This window comes from Aphis gossypii, chromosome X (assembly GCF_020184175.1).
Source record: "Aphis gossypii isolate Hap1 chromosome X, ASM2018417v2, whole genome shotgun sequence".
Classification (NCBI taxonomy): Eukaryota; Metazoa; Arthropoda; class Insecta; order Hemiptera; family Aphididae; genus Aphis; species Aphis gossypii.
Window position 1 is genome coordinate 53,262,759 of NC_065533.1, and position 19,179 is coordinate 53,281,937.

General features: G+C 27.1%; 1 protein-coding gene across 1 annotated transcript; it reads right to left on the bottom strand.

Moving 5' to 3' along the window:
- Positions 1 to 1,385: 1,385 nt before the first annotated feature.
- On the bottom strand, positions 1,386 to 12,783 carry LOC114131727 (uncharacterized). The gene is made up of 8 exons (XM_050207235.1): positions 12,644 to 12,783; positions 10,337 to 10,363; positions 9,903 to 9,944; positions 9,615 to 9,656; positions 9,145 to 9,195; positions 6,498 to 6,548; positions 6,243 to 6,278; positions 1,386 to 1,417 (listed from the first exon to the last, which is right to left on the bottom strand). Exons 1-8 carry the CDS (start codon positions 12,729 to 12,731, stop codon positions 1,386 to 1,388), a joined length of 369 nt encoding a protein of 122 aa, XP_050063192.1. The 5' UTR covers positions 12,732 to 12,783.
- Positions 12,784 to 19,179: the final 6,396 nt, after the last annotated feature.

The window sequence follows — 19,179 nt, forward strand, 5'->3', positions numbered from 1 at the left end:
AATATAAAATTGAAATAAGAAAAATTGTTTTAATGTTTTATTTCGACTGTAGATTATTGAAGAAGAATATCTCGTAACGATTGTTTAACTTTTACATTTATCCTACAAAACAGATATATCTCTGTCTCATAAAAGTATAGGTATAAGTATAAGTAATCAATAACTAGGCCCATCAAACTACACTGCGTTTAGGTACCTAATCTAACCTGTGTATCAGAAATATCTCAAACAACTATCTTAGTAGAGGTGGTTAGTTTGCTCATGGCCATTCGCCATATTATAATTGAAATCTAATAATAAATAGAATAATAGGAAATCTATTGACAGAGCTTAAAACATTTTTAAAATGTGTACCTAGTTAACATATTAAATGTCTAATTCCGTTCCTGGTAAAAGTTATTTTATTGAATAAGATATTTTAGTTGCATACAATGAAAACTCTTTCTCTGTATAAAAATATATACTACTTGCCTCCATATGATTTTTTTATTTTTTCTGTCAAAAAAAAAAAAAAAATCATTTTATGGCCACATTATGATAAATAAAAATAAATTTCAAAGATACACTAATGCAGTATTCTTTTATTTCTTACCTAATTAATATTTTTGAATATTTTTATTAGTTAATCTAACTATAAGGATTTTTAAATGTTTTGATAGTAGTATTTAAATTATATGCTTATTTTAACAAAATAGAATTTGATTGAGTATTTTCTTGTCATTTTTAATTAAATTGTCCTAAAAATAAAGAATTGTCAATTATTTACTATTATTCTACAACATTCAATTAATATTTGTTTTATTTGACAATCCGACCATAGTCTCCCTGTTGAATATAATTGGTGAGATCATTGAAATTTTATGTGACCTAAAAGCAACTAGCACTACATTAGTGTACAAAATGTTATGAATATCTCCTAATACATACAGATTTTTAAATAATAAGAGGTTTGTGGTAAAAAAATTTGCATATTAGAGTACCCATTATTACAAGTTTGTTTAGACTGTTGAGAGTACTTATTTTATGCCCTGTTGGTTATATAATACAGGTACTAATCATAGTTATAATTTGAAGATAACATCAACCAATTTTCTTAGAATTAGTTTAAGTTTTGGAAGGTATATAGTACGAATTTGATATTTAATATAAGCAAATAATACTCGTAAAACAATAAAATACGAGTATTAAACACCATAAATTAACGGTTGTTTAACTTTTACATTTATCCTACAAAACGTTTTGCATTCTTTATGATAAACCATTAAAATACGTCTCTTTTGACATAATCAAAGGCACAGCCGACATTCGATTTGCTAATTCACTTCTTTTTTCAATCGTTTTTATTTTTTATCAGATGTTTCACATCATTAAGGTTAAAATATACTTCATGATATAGCAATAATGTTACCTTCGCAATCTAAAAGTAACAAAAAAATTATAAATTAAACACTTATTTTCAGTCATTTATTTAAAGTAACCTATATGAATTACAGTAGATTGGAAATATTGTTATTTTTATAATTTAAAATATAGGTATTAGCTTTCCACTAGTTGAGTGTTTAACCTGAGTTACTACCATAGATGTTGAAAACAAAAAGTTTGTGGGATGTACAATATTGATCAGATTCGTCCATCTTCCTATACTGCGGATTGAAAATAAAAGTAGATCTAGGTAATTTAGTATTGTAAATTTATTATAGAATCTAGTAATCAGTGATCACTAGATTCGTGAATTACCCCTTTTACCAGGAAGAATTTGACATGATTCTCTAATCCCTAATACATGTGAGATTTTAAAAAAAAAAAAAACTATGAATGCTTAGTTTGCAGTCATTACATTTAGATATATTTCTAACAAAAAATCCAAATTTCTAAAGTAATTCAATAGGATGGTGTCCTTGACTTAAAGTCATATTGTTATTTATTCGTCTCATTAGTCTGTGGTAAGTTTTGGAAAAAATTCTTCAATGAATGGAATCTAGATAATAAATTAAATTTGTGGGATGTCGTGATGGTTAATAGTATAATTATGCACATAACATGTAGATAATACCAGATAAATAGATGGTACTTAAAGTCTTATGTAATTATTTTTCGATAGTGACAAAGTCAAAGTGGGTTTTGTGTCAAAATCTTTTATTTATTTTTAAATGTAGACTAAACAATAGTAAATTAAATAAACATAATAGTATAATCTAATTATGTAATTTAAATTTATTAAAATATTTTATACTAGTATGAGCTTACACAAATTTCACACTTTCTACTAACACAGTGGCTCTATGCTGATAATAATTGTTGGAATGAATAACTAACCGTTAATCAAATAAAATCTATGACTTATGAATAAGCTATTAGGTGTAGTAAACATAACAATACTAAAAAAAAAATTTGTGACATTTACCTGAGACTTCCTTAGCTATTAAAATGTAATCAAAAATAAAATTATTATTAATTATTGAATATCTACAAATTTAGTATAATTTCATTATTTATTTATTAATATCGGTAAGGGGTGAGGTGCAAGTATATAATACAAAATAATATCGGACTATTAATTACATAATTAATAGTTCTGGTAGGAACATAAATCTCTAGTATTAAAAGTCAAGACTTTAAAACCGAAAGGTGAAAAAAAACTGAGAATTATCCATGATCCCATCTAACAACTTATATATCAATATAGTTAACAATATCAAACAAAGAATTATTTGAAAAGTTGTAAAAATATTGTAATTCATTATTTAAAACAAATTTATTTTAGTATAATATCTACTCAAATATGGATAGCAATGTATCTCTTCAAATATATCAAAAGAAAATATGTTTAATATATAAATAATAATGTAGGTATTCGTTTGTGATAAATACTTATATTATTACTTATTTTATATTGTTTTATAGACTATAGTATAACACTTAAATTATTATAATACCTATTAGATTAATATTGTTAATAAATAAAAAATAGTTATTTAATTGTATAGGTATTATTAAAATTCAAACCTAATATACAGTATTTACTTATAACACATAATGGGTATATTATACTATAATAGTATAATGTTTAATTTCAAAGTTTTTTATTAGTTCCGTTTTTACCTCAAATTTTTACTCATTTATAAATAAAACTTCAAATGGATACTTATTTTAAGTATTAATAAAAAATCTTAAATAAAAAAAAAGTTCATGTTTTTGAGCTGGTACTTTAAAGACGTCATTTTTCGGTTTTCGAAATGATACTCGAAATAAAAGCGGTTAAAGAGAAAAATGTACAACTTTACGACCTGCTGTGATAGCAGGTAAACTTTTAAACATGATTCGCTCATAATCATCATCCATTTAATGCAAAATGTATTACAGTAAAAAATACACTGTTTTTCCACCATAAATAATATTTAATAACTCTCCAGTTTAATAATACTCCTTGTATATTATTCTATACAACTTATTGATTAAATGAAAAATGTTTACCCTTATTAATTGTTTAAACATATCATTTGACTACTAAACTATTGAAGGTAGATTGACTTATAAATAAATAATCTTAGAGTTATTATACTGAAATTTAAATTTAAATACAGATTTTTGACTTACTGAATATACCTGAAATTAAAATATATAATTATATGATTTATGATATTATAAGTTATAAGTTATAACACTTATCAAAGATAATCCTTTAAATTTGTTACAATATTACTTGTTCGTATTTCCTTTGTAAGTATTAAATATTTATATTATCTGCTATCATCATATTTTGACACTTATATAATTAATATCGATTATCAATATTAGATGGTTCTTTATTTTAAATCAAAAGCTTAAAAATATAATATGAGTAGTTCCTTATAAATCTATTTGCGGGAAAAATTATTTTTATCAAAAATATATTGAAAGATATTTTGAAAATTTGTTAATGTGTAAATTGTATACCTATATATAAGTGGTGGCCCGCGGGTTTCCACGGAAAAAGCTCGAATAAAAAAAAAAAATTGAAAATAAAATATAATAACTCAATTATATTATCATTGTACTGCTTTCCGGCATTAAGTACAATAATTTGATCGGTTTATGTGTAAGCAATGCCAGCAAGACGCAAGGGTCTGATTTGGCCCGTCGAACTACTAAAACTACAGCCAAGCAAAATAGAAGAGTACATAGAAGTGACGAACAAACCCACCTGGATAATGATTGTATTATGCGTGTGAACGTGGCAAGATTGTGTGAGTCCAATCTGAACAAAATCAAGAAAGACACGCTTCAATTCGTAGTTGATACTCACAAAGCAAATGACCGACAACGCCAACAAGTACATCAAGCATTTACATTCAATTCATTTCTTTGTCTAGCATTCGAGTATGGGAACGATATTAAATATTACGTATTTTGAGTGCCAAGTTCCTAGGAGAAGATATATTACTACCACGAATCCTTATTATTATCACAGATGTCCCAATTGAATTAAAACGTATTCAATTTCCAATTAGATTGGTATTGGCAATGACAATCAATAATTGGTCTCTAAGTCAAACGATGTTTGTTTTTGGCTTATATTTGGGCACACCGTGTTTTGTACACGGACAATTATACGTGGTCTGTTCCAGCGTGCATAAACTATCCAGTTTCTACGTGTTGGCTAAATATGGGCTCACTAAAAGTATCGTACACTTCATTATAATGGAGTTATCACTCCACTGATAATGTTTTTTTTTTAATTTTAATAATTTGTTATAAAGATGTTATTTGAATGTTATTAGTTAAGATAATAAAAAAGTGATACAAAGTGAAACTACTTTACTAAGGATACGAGAAAAAAAATAGTGACGTGACCAACATGTTTGAATAACAGTCGAGTCCATCATAGCTTACGCCTTACGACATGTTTAAATCGAGCCTTTCATATGATCATATGGCTAGTATCCCATGTATTTATAAGCATGTTTGGCAATTTCCTTAAAATAAATATGACAATCTGAATCATTTAATAACATTTAATGTTCAGTGTAAATTCTTTTATAATAATGTAATAATTGTTCACGCCAAAAGCTTATCTCTATCGAAATGCTACTCTGCACAACGGTGACCTAATCTCGTTCGTCTCTCCCGCTCACCACTCAGTCATTTACGTTGATTGTTAAATTATTACAATTTGTTTTCTTATTTATTTTCTTTGTTTATATGTTCTCTGTGTTAAAGTATTGGTCAGCTTTTGCCGTACTATTATTCTTTTAAAATATGTTTGCTATCAATTTATTATCATTATTATCATTGATATTATTCTGCGCCCAACGCAATTATTATTATTATTATTATTATATTTTTATTGTCGTAATTATTATTGCTGTTCCGCTACTGTAGCGTTGTTATTCGTTTTTTGTTATTTTGATCTTTTTTTATTGTAAGTCACACTGAGCGCAATAATCTCACAACTGGTTCTATCTTATTATACCATTTTTACTTTTCTCCATTGCCAATGCGGCACGAAATTTATTATACTTATCTCGCCATTATGGCATAAAATTATTGGTGCTTAAAAAAAACCTAACCTAACCTTTAAGCTCTGTGGTCAGACCTTGCACCAAACAAATTCGACCACAGAAAACTCCCCTAGTAAATAAACTGTCACATCCTCTTTCCTTTGTTCATAATTTCCTGTCCACGTCGTCGTTTTCGTAGTGTACATCATATTGCTTACCCAATTTATTATAAGACGTCGGCTATTGAGTTGCCTACCCACACCCCGTAAAAATATTATTATTATTCTATTCGCTCTCAGACATCACCGAGTGGTCCTTCGGGTAGTCCGTACGATTGGACACGTACAATAATAATAATTTTGTATCTATAGTAACAATAAAAAGCGTGTCGTTTCTGCGTTTCATTCTAATCAATCGATCACGTGACTAAATATTTTTGTCAAAACCCTCAGTAAATTAGTTTCATTTCAAAAATGAATTAAAAAAATGAACATTTGGTATCTTGCTATTTTTATATGCCGTCATCATTCACAGAGCTCCATTACTCTTTCAGTCATACACCAATATACCACATTCCCACACAATTACAATAAATTTTTTATTTTTTATTTGCCTTTTTTTTTTATTTCATCAAAAATAAATTATATGGCAAAACAACGTCTGACAGGTCAGCAAGTATAAATATAAACTATTCTACTATCTATTTATACTACAATATATTAGATTTGTTAATTTGAATTAATTTGTTTATACTATACTCACTAAATGGTTTACAAAAGTCTTTTGGACTAATGGGTTCTGTATAAAAATAAATAAATTATTTTATAACACTAACTGTAATATAATGCACAAAATTATTGTTGTTTTTTGTGGATTTGGAATTCAAAGAAAACCAAAAACTTTCAAATGTTTCAGGAAAATACCTTTACATAGATATTTTAACTCATCTAAGCTGGAAACAACATGCCTGACTAGCTCATGGCTGTGTCTTCAAATTATATGTAGAAATATACATACTATAGTCTTGTGACGTTACACACCAATTGAAATATTGCTTAATAATATTACCTATAAAGTATAATATATCATTATTATTTTAATTGAAATGATATTTATAATGTTATTGAAATACATACAATATTGTATTATTTATTATTATAATTTTGATTTTACAAAATTGTATAGCCTTATAAACTATTGTAGGGACCGCTAAATTAAAATATTAATTTATTAAAATTTTAATAATGTTTATTTACATTTTTGATAAAAAATAAACAATTTAATTACAAAAATAGTAAAACTTTAAACGATTAGAAAATTATTTTCAACGTTGGAATGATTTTGATGAAATCGGTTTGATGAATGCATTATACTATGATATTTTATACTATTTTGAAGCGAGTAGGTATAATTTAAAATAAATGTTTAGTAGATGGCTTTGTTGGTTGTTGATCATAAAAAGTAATTTTAACTGAGTTAAACTCACTGTTTTGGATGACCGTTAAATGTAAGTTGCGTCCAAAAAAAAAAGTTCCGATAACAACATACGTAAGTTGTGGCCTGATATTTCTCAGGTACATACGTAAGGTTAGGTTAGGTTAGGTTTGGTTGAAGTTACCATATCCCGCCTTCGGGAGGCACGAGCATGCCATCGGGCGGGTCCCCAGGTTGCGGATAGGGGAACGCCCTGCAGATATGCAGGGTAGCTGCGATATAATCCACACCTTCGGGATGAACGAATAAGCAGTCGCGGACTAAATCATCACCGGGGAAGCGATCATCCCCCGGTGTTCTGGAAGATCAGGACCCAAGACGGATAAGAGACAGGCGGCGCGAGGATGGTGTCGGAAGTGATGGCCTAGGCACTTTAAATTTTATGATGAGTTTAAATACTGATTTTACTGTTACTACTCCAGGGGGGGGGTCGGATACCCAGGAGTCGGCAGCTGACGATACGTGAGCAAGCAGTCAGGGGTCGTTATTAATATTAATTTTACATTCTGAACTGAAAAATTATGATATTTAATGTTTTAAGTATTAACAAAAAGAATATACATAATGCTCGATGTTCAAAGTTACCAAAATACCAACTTCATTAACACAAATTCACGAGACTTTAAAAAATATGGAATTTAAAACAATTAAAGGTGAAGACTTTTTGTTACTTAGTTAATAATAACGAAACAAATATATTAGGTTTTTCGACAGTTCGTAATTTACAAGCTTTATGCAGTTTGAACACGAGATTAATTGTAGATGGTACTTTCAAAAGTTGTTCGAAATTATTTTATCGACTCTTTAGTATTCATGGTGTTTTTAAAAAATAACTTTATCCCACTTGTTTATTTTTTTACTGCCATCGAAGTCAGCTAATTGTTATACCTGTTATACCTATGGATTTCAACATTTAGTAGAAGAATGTAGAAAAAATGACATGCAATTCAACCCAGTCCGAATGTATGTCGATTTAAAAATACTAAACATACTGCTGCAAATGTTGTCTGGTCTTCTATTCAAGTAAAGAGATGTAGATTCCACCTAGGACAAAGTTGGAACAGAAAGATTCAACAATTAGGGCTTAGTACCGATTATAAAAAAAAAAAACACAGAAATAAGTAATTTTTTAAAACTCTTTTTTTGGACTTCTCTTCTGAAATCCACAAGATGTTCAAAACTGTTTTACTGAAGACATTATGGCGAAACAACCTCAAGGTGATCGAGTATTAGAATTCGCAGACTATATATTAGATTCATTTATAAATAAAAAATGACGCTGACTTTCCACCAGAAATATGGTCAGAATATTTATCATCGACATTACGCACGACTAACTATTGCGAATCTTTCCATAGAAAATTAAATAATTCATTTAATTCCTCTCACTCTAATAATTGTAAATGTATAGATGTTTTAAAAAACATACAAATGATACTTATATAGTTATATAGCGTTACAAAGTCAGGGCTCAAGAAATAGAATAAAAATTGAAAAGAAGGCTATTATGTTAAAAAAAAAATGAAAGAATTAAAAACAAAACAAATTAATCAAATTGTATTTGTGAGGCAATTGTCATTCAAATTGTTATCTACTTTTGTATAGACTTATAAGTTAATAATTTACAAAGTAAGAAAAATTCAACAGCTTAGTACCGATAAAAATATGCAGTTTTAAATAATAATAAATAAATACAACAATAAATATTTTTAAGCATACCAACTAAACCAACATTCTAACAGAAATGTTGACAGTCCTAAGTCTGATAAAAAGGGAAGGAAAATATTGGTTGTAAATTGGTAATATCCATTTAAACATAAAAATACCCAAGACGCAATTTACATAAAAAAAAGGTACATTGGGACGCAACCTACGGTCGCCGGTATATTACTGTTCTGTAACAGAAAATTGAAATCAGTTGGCCGCATTGATACTTTCGTATTTTTATTCCCATCCTTGAAAGTATTATATACTATACTTAGTATACTTATATTATAATACTATGTATTAAAAATTACTTTAATGAATTGTTATGTGTACTATAAAAGGTTTACAACTATATAATAACATATGACATCAACATAATAATCCAATGTTATATTAAGACTATAAAGTTTTGCTAACATAGTGTAAAACACAAAAGTTAAATCACATAATTGTAATCTCTTACTATTGATAATAACAGAATAATTTTGAGTGTCTTGCGATTGACTTAGGTTTTCTGAAATAATGAAATAGTCATGACGATCAACCGCACACATTAATTACCGAAAATTCATAAAATAATCATCATATTATAATATAAGGTTTATTTAGTAACTTTATATCAGGTTACATGACAATGTACAATCTACAAATCGGCTTGTATAGCTGTTTAGTTTACTAAACTTTATAGACTAATAGATTTTGGTTATTAATCAGAAACCAATTTGTATATATACAAAATGTAAATAAATATCTCATTGAAATGTGTTCACTAAAATTAAATTTTTCGTGTAGGAAAATGATTACACGGTATTGATTGTACAGTATATACAATATACATGCAATTCATTCATATATGTAGTATGTACTGTATCATAATCACGATCATTCACGACGCGCAGTCAATTAAGTACACAAAACATAATATACTAGCACCTGTATATTTTTTGAGATGTTGTCGAAATTCAGGTAGATCTTCTGAAATAGTTAAATATAGTCATGACAATCATCCACTTACGTGACTCAGCGAAAATGCATAAAATAAACGTCATTAATGTGACAATTTTTCAGTAATAACATTAATATCATTAATAGCATAATAATTATAGAATGTATAAATCAGCTTTTGATTTTTATTAATAGTTATGTGATAATCAAAATCACATGTAAATTATTTCAAAATTTACTAACTAATTATAGGTTATAACTTGAAATTATACTTACCAAATTGTTGTACAATAAGAAAATTGACAAATGAATTTTTTTCTACAGAAATGATAAGTTATATGTTCTTTAATATAGATACTACTTATTATATTTTATATAATACGCCCAATTAACCTAATGCTTAGAATTAATAACGATAAATTAATTAGATACAATCGTTGTACAATTATTTTATCATTTTTAACCGAAAATATAATATTTATTTATTTATAATTTTGATTTTATTCATACAATTTATACAATTTTAATATACTTAGCATATTTGAAGTTACATATCTATGGTTACAAGAATAGAGAACTTGGGTCGAGAAGTCGCCAACTGATGACGATCCGATAATCGGTATAATGGTTTATAAAAAAACGGTGTTTAAGTTTTGAATTAACCAAACGTCATTGTAAAAAATATGTTTGTTATCAAAACAAATACTTACCCGAAAAACCAACGCTCTTTAATGTGTCTAATGGACATTTAAAAACATTAAAACTATTAGTTATTATGTTTAAAGAATTGATATATGAGAATTAAAGTATAACAAATAACAACCTAAAAGTTTGTTCAAACTCTTGTAAAGCTAAATAGTACGGGCTACCAATTATATAAGCGTTTTTAGAAATAAACTTAATATGTCAAATCGGATATACTTTCTGATGTATAGTAGGCGTCGAGTGTTCCTCATCTTTGGGTAATCCAGTCACTGGAGTATGTTTGTGTATTTGAATCAAATGATAAATCGTTGCTATTTTGTATGTGTAGGGTGCCACGTATGAGCAACCGGGAGATGTAGATATTGAAATATTATGAACGCAGATGAAATATTTCCAAGTGTTTTTTATTGTAAAAATAATTAATTTAATTAAACTATGAAAAATATTCCAAGTCCAGGAGACATAAATATTAAACTGAGTGACGTGAAGGTGCTCGCTCTAACTCTGGTGGATCACGTCTGAAATGTGCCTATTCGGGACCCCCTTACACATCGCCCAGGGACTCCCGCGGTACCGGCAGGTCCATGCTGGTCAGTGGTTAGTGCACGTGCATCTACTCTTCCCACGCCTTTGCGTCATCCGCGCGACGCTGTGCGTCAATCAAATGTCTATAACATCCTGGCGGGTGGCAAGCGTACGTGCAATGATGCTGCATGTGACCATGAACGATACCGCTATACAGTTTAATTTAATACAATATAATATTATTGATACGGCCAGCATTTCCAAGCTGCGCCGCTGTTATTGATGATCGACAACTATTACGTATTATTATGATAATATCATATATTTAGATTGTATATTTTAGATTCGGAACGAAGTGATGAATGTATTGATTTTACAATGATGAGTGTGTGTTTTATTTTTTTGTGTACAGCATAACTTGTGAAAATAACGGTTCAATTTCAAACTTCAGGAAATTTCCGATGACAAAATGAATAGGTATCGTTCGTGCATTTTAGAGGTCAAATGTAAGGTTTCAAACAGTTTTCAAAAAAATCGATTATTTTATATTGATATAACTCATAAACGAATCACTATAAATACCTACTTGAAATTTTCCAAAAAAAAAAACATTTATGTAATCTATCTTTAAATAAATTATAAATGTAGATTAAAAACTTGAAATTTTAATACAAGGTTTCTTAAGTTTTTCTTATTTTACCTAGTTAAAAAAGATTACTAATCATTAGTCACATTTTTTGGTTTAAAAGCGTTCTAAGTACAAATTTTTTACGAAATTTAATATGTCATGTTCGAGAATAATTACAAGTAATTTCGTACTTGTTGTAGGTAGTTGGAAAATCATTAAATTGTCAGTATTTATACGGGAAGTTAAAAATAAATGTTTCATTATGTTTCTTCAAATAGCTATAGAGAAAACTGGAGTGTCATTATAGGATAAAATGTTATGAGGGTTTGAAACAAATTGTAGTCATCTAAAAATAATGAAAATTAAATTTTTTTAACAAAATAATTTTTTTTTTTTTGCATATGAAATGCCAGTTTTTTTTTTTAGTTTTTTTTCAATTACCATGAAATAAAAAGATAAGAAATTTCCTCTTTAATATTAAAAAAATTATTTTTCTACTAGAAAAGAGATTGATATATTGATATATTAATATAGCAGATTTAATTATTAAAAGTAGTTTAAAGAAAAATATTAAGATATAATCGAATGTAGTCAATGTTTGTTATATATTAATGATTAAAATTATCTTTCAAAATATTATAAAAGCCAAATGCTGTTATATCGTAGGCTTGTTGTACAAGTAAATTAAAAATATATTTATTAATTATTAATCAAGTTTAATATCTTACCCACACATTCTAAATAAAAAAAATGGAAGTTATTAAATATTATGATCCTGAACATAATGTATGTAATTATTTATTGAACCGAAATAATATACATAGGTGTTTAGTGGACTTCCAAATACCTTTGGCTATTGTTTTGTGACACTAAATCATAGCATACGTGTGTTTAAGAATTAATTAGACAATTATAAATATAATACACTTTTTATATATTATGGCAAATTTCTGGTTAAGTCACTGACAATAGTACCTATAGATTGTTCATTAAATAGTTTAGTAAGACAATTAACACGTTCAATATAAAAAAATATATGGTTAAAATAAAATAGTAAATATCATATCTTGTATATATTTTTTATACTTGTATAATATCATAGGTACTTAATATTAGTTTTATATTTCAATTTAAATACAAAATGATTATAAGTTGTTACCTTGGACTTTTTGTTTTATTTCATCATCACAATCACAGTTTATTATAAATAGTACAGTTAATATAATTAAAACTTTATAAGACACCATAGTTCGGTATTGTTCAGAAACCTAGGAAAGCAAGAAAAAACTTCGCTCCGAAAAAATATTATAGGTATGATTGTTTTTTGAATAGGTATAGGTACCTACATTGTAATATTTCAGGTTTTATTTGTTTGAACAGCTAAGCAAACAGTTGGTACATACCCATATGCAATATTATACTATGAAAAAAACAATATAGGTACGTACTAAATTAATGTAAGTTTTGAAACAATATGAAAAAATGAGCTATACATATATTATGAGGTGTAATGGAGCTATACATATTCGTGATGGTTGGGCCCCCACTGTAAGTTACAGATGACAGACATAGGAATGCTTTTGTAAATAATTATCCATACTATTTTCAGCGTTTGTTCTCCAAGCTTTACAAGAATAATTTATTTTGTTTTAATGAGGTAGAGTTGTAATACTAGAGATAATAATAATACCTAGTATAATTGCAGTATAAAAATTTTCATTGTACATCAAATGTACGGGCCGAGAGCATATAATAATAATAATACACACGCCTAATCACCAAACTACTTCGTAGCGCACGCACACACCGACCGACCTGTGTAAATGTGTATAATACAGGTACCTATATAGCGACTCAAAGGAAGCGAAAGGGGTCGCCGAGCAAGACCAGTGTGTGCTAGTGTGGGGTAGTGTGTGCATTGCACAGTGTGCATATATGTGTGTGTGTATAAACTTATATACTAAACGGATAGATAACTTATATGATAAAATGGTAACTCAGATGTAATATTGATAAAATATATAGTATAATAAAATAATAACAGTCTACGGCCCTTTTGGCTGGACAAAATAAAAAAGGTATACTTTAAGCTGCCGGTTCGGCACAACCGATAACAATAATAATTGATATGACCAATAAAAAAATACTAGGTAAAAATATAAACAACAATAAATAAATATAAACTCACAACTTGTGGAGCGCAGACTGGCTAACTGCTATCTATGCTAAATAACACACAATTTTCACACACACACTAAATTAAATAATATAAGAAACAATAAAGAAGAATAAATGCGGCGATTAAGGTCCGTACAAACAATAGGTATAATAATAAAGATGCGGCGATTCGCGCCTGTACCAAATAATTAAATAATATAAATGCGGCGATTCACCCCTGTACAAAATAATATTCTAATATAGAAAAAATGTGGGGATTCGCGATCACAAAAATATAATCATAATTATGTCGGCCGGTGGAAGCAGAGTGGTGCACGGGCGCCTATTGTTTATTATTATTAATATTATATTATTCGCCGGCTAAGACAAACAAGTTTAAAAAAAAAATACGAATATACTATTAGGATAGCAAAAGATATTTAAAAAAAATAACGAAATTCCATTATTAATTTGGCAATAATTCGTATCAGAATTCACTTGAGAAAAATATACACAAAACGAATAAACGGAATTTTCGTTTATTTTTTTTCAATCAATATTAAAAATAATTTTATTCTCAATAAAAATATATATACCTATAATTTTCATAAATTTAATACATTTTTTAATAAATATATAATTTAGATTGATATTTATTTTTAACCATATAATTAATCAATAATTTTACCAATAAAAATATTTTTCTAATAGACGTGGTAGTCTAAATTGTTCAGTTTTTATTATAATTTATAATGCATATTTTAATTATATGCATAATAATTGATTCCGCATTTTAGTGATTTATCGAAGTACCTAACACTAACATTGATATACAACCTTATTTCTTTATTATACTGTACAAAAATTAGCTGTTGATGTGAAGTTAGCATCAGTTTTTTCAAAAATATCTTTTACAATAAACAAACCAAGTTCCGTCAATGATTAATAACTGGCAATTAAAAATGTTAGGTTGTCTAAGTTCTACGGAGTGTTATTGGTCATTGACGCAGCAGTAACTTAACAACTTTTGAAAATGGTTTATAAATTAAAAACAGCCGTTCATCAAATTTTTGGAAAAGTAAAATTGAATTCTGTGACATGTGTGATATAATGCTGCCGAAACAATACATAATTAACAGTATTATATGTAATCGAGCAACATAAGTTGTTCGTAGGTAGTGCTGAGTATATTATAATTATGTTTTAAAATTTATTGATAATGATGAGGACTTAAATATTTTTGCAAGATATATTAGCTGAAGATGCATAGAAAATACAGATATTAGACTTCATAATTGATACATGTCTATTTATTTTATAATAATTATAGTAGTAATTTTTAATATTTTCATAAATATGTTTTTAGTAAAAATATTTTGAAAATGTTCACCAAACGATATTATATTGTACTACGCATTATATATTGCGGAAAAACATTTTACAAAATATGATAAAACCATACGCTTATTGATATAGTAGAAAAGTTCCATTAAAAATGTTTACATTACCTATGCATACTTTTAAAACCTGTATTTTTCTGCCAAAACATGTAATGTCACAGATGTTGATAACAATTAATATTCAAGAACTTTACGAGTAAAATTTTAATATTTTATGATAAAATTTAATGTCTTCCAAGAGAATGCGGGAAGGCGGTACGGTTATTGTATTTTGAACAAAAGAAATGAAACAGGCAGAATATTGGTACTATAAAATATTTTATTTTCAGTGGTTCAAAAAATTAAATTAAAATAAATATATGTTCACAATTAATAGTTATATGATAGTCAAAAAATATGTCCAAAATTAAATAATTCATAATAATTCAAAATTAAATATAAATTCACAATAGTTCATAATAGTTTAAAATTAAATATAAATTCACAATAGTTAGGTCATAAGGTCAAAATCATTTCAGAAAATGAAAGCTCAATCGTCTTCGATCAAAGAATTGATTAGATTAACACTATATAAGACTCATAAACAATAATATTGTAACTAAATGGAATTCAAATAGAGCCCACAATAAATTTTTTAGACGTAGGCCGTTTGAGCGAATCAATCTAATATGTGATCTGTTTGGGAAAATCTTTGGGTTTATTTAACTTAATATACCTATACTATTTGGGCAGTATGAAAATGCTTATAATATAACTCGACAATTAATTAGTAGTAATTAGTAAGGATGAGGGAATTTCACTACGAATGGCAATGAGGAAACTAACCACCTCTACTAAAATAGTTGTTTGAGATATTCCTGATACACAGGTTAGGTTAGGTACCTAAATACAGTGTAGTTTGATGGGCCTAGTTATTGATTACTTATACTGTTTCACTTACACAACCAAGAATGACAAATAAGTAGATATAGGTACATGTTATCACTAAATTTTATCACTGACAATGATCCTTTTGGTACGGTATGTTGAAAATCTCACATATTTGTTTATATTTTTTAAACTAAATCATATTGTCATTGATAATTGATAATACTGGAGAATTACACTCGTATAATATAATTAAATTATATTGAATCTTATACATCCATATTCCAGGTTTAGATATTTAATTTATGGTCTATAGTCTATATATGTATTGAATAAACCTAAGTTAGTTATTCTGAATGGTATGAGTAATGTATTGATAATTGATTTTACAACGATGTGCTTTTTTTTGTGTGTTCTTGTTACCATAACTTGTCAAAATAATTCAAAATCAGCATTTGACAAAATCGATAATCTTATATTGTTATAACTCAAAAGCGAATCACTAAAATACTTATCGTTTTCTATACACGGTAGTTTTCAAAATGTTTTGGTTTTTTGTTTTTTAGCTATTTATGGTTTGTAGACAACTGAAAATATCGATTTCTCAAATTATATTTTTTGAAATACATGTCAAAAAAAGCGAGTCATTATAGGGAAAAATTATATAACCGTTTGAATTTTGAATTCTTATGAAATCGCATAACGAGAACGATCTTAGATATTTGTTGTTATTCAAAGAATATACGTAAGTTGTAGATATTTTAAATTTTCACCTATACTCTATATTAGGACCTTCTTTACATCATTTAATTTTCAATAAATTAACATGAACATTGGTCAATTAAAAAACGATTATCTTAACTTTTCAATGTATAAAATAATGATTTTCATGTATAAAATAATGATTATTTATAATCAAATTATTTTAGAATTTTGTTTCAGTAAAAATTATTAATAGTAGGAATTTTCTGTACATGATATTATTTTGAGGTATTCAAGTTGTTAAATTATAGGTAAACTATACCTTTTTCACAACCCAGTTAAGTGGAAGATTTTATGTCCTCGGTGGATAAATCATCTCCGTCCGTTCAGAATCGTTTTTCGTATACATTACAATTCGTATACTTATTTGAGCCTATTATTTAATTATATGATCGTTTTATTGGTTTTAATTTAATTTAAACACACAAAGTTTTATTATTCAAGATTACTTTAGGAATTTAACTTAACGAATCAATTATTATTATACCTAAATAAAACAATTTCTGACCAATATTCAATGTTTTTAGATGGAAATATTGAGACATTAAAACATTGGTGCATTTCTCAGTATTTCGAATATTTGCAAGCGGTAAATGAATCACACTACACCTATTATGTCTTAAAAATATACAGTAATAATAATAAAATCAAGAACTAACTTTTACTGTGTAATGATTACATTTCAAATATTTATAGTTATTTTTAATTAATTTATTTATTATATATAAAAAAAAAAGATATTTAAAATATGATGTATATGACATAGTGATTTACGGATTTTAAAATATGTACTTTAAATAAATATATATATATATATATTGTATTAAAAATCTTTGAAAATGTACTCCTAATTAATTGAGACTAATTTAAAAAAAAGTAGATAGTACTATGGTGTATGATAATACTATTTAATATTAATGCAGTTTTAATTATTATGATTAAGGACTGAATTTATATAAATTTTTATGTTTTTTTCAATTAATTTAAAAAAATAGATTGATAAACTACAATGACTAAGTGTAGCTGCTATACACGTTTGAGTTACAGTCAATAAATCTGAAATACAAAGTATTACTTTGTATGTTTTTGCATATTTCTGTATTTTACGTATTTTCTTTGTATATAGACGAATTTTTCATGCATAATATGTTATAGGGTCTAGGATTTTTCGGCACTGCTGTATCGGCGCGAAGATATATCTGCGCTGGAAATTTCGGCGCGGCGTTTTATTTTTAAATTCACTATTACTATTATGAAAAATAATCGTAATAAAATCAAAAACAAAAATTTATACTTACCTATAATGTCTAATTTATTATCGAATCGCGGACGTGAAGTTTTTGTACTAGATGGTTTCATGTACATCTTCGACAAATTTAATTTTAACCGTACAAAGCGATTTTGGAGGTGTCGCAATTTTGGAATTTATATGATAGAGTCTTAAATGCCGAAAATAGTACAAATAATCATGCTGAGGCAGTAAATAGGATGTTGAATATTGAAATGAGAGTGTGTGGCCCAACAATTTTGACATTTATAAATTGCCTGAAAAGGGTTCAAACAGGCCACGATGTTTTTATAGAGCAACTAACTACTGGGTGGAGTCCCGCTAAAAAATTTAAAAAATACACCGACCTAAATAGTCGATTACATTTTTAAATTATTATTAATTCATTTTTTTTTTTACTATTTAAAAGGAATCGCTCATAATATTTTTTTTTAAATAAATATGTATCAATTGTATATTATTAACATGTTTAAAGTATTATCAATTCATTTTTTAAAGATAATTATAAAATTTTAAGGTATCATAATATACCTATATATTTTAACCATGTAATCATGTATTATTACACATATTAAACTTTATTGTTATATTAATTATTTTGTATTTTTAAAATTTATTGTAATATTGGAATAATGATGAACTATTAATATATTATTATTATTTTTTTTTGTATTTTTAAAATGTATGCGAGTTAATAACCTATACCTTTATCTTACCTATATAATCGGTTGTCACGATACACGATAACGATAACTGCTATATTTGGTAGGATTGACGCCGAAACAGCCGTGCCGAAACGGACGATTCCCTATGTTATATTTTGATTATATTAATTATAAGTAATGTATTTATAAAACTATAAAGTTGTAGACAATAAAATAAAATTGATGAAGGAAATATTATCAAATCTGATATGTAACTTTTATGTTTTTGAAATTCTGACGGGACTAGTTATCTTTAGTACCTAATCTGGTTTTGAGTAGATTTTCGTGAACCATATATTAGTCGCGTTTCTTCGTGTTTATCGTGATCCGAGTGCGCGTCATTTTTTTCATAAAATTAAATTAATTTACATTTAAAATCACAGAAATAGGTGAGCAACGCCTAGTAGGCTTAACAAATTTGATGCTGAATATAAAGTTATTTTATAATTTAACTCAGTTTTGTTCTGTTTGAAATGTAACGTCAGTGTGAATTACATACACCTGGTTATTTATATAA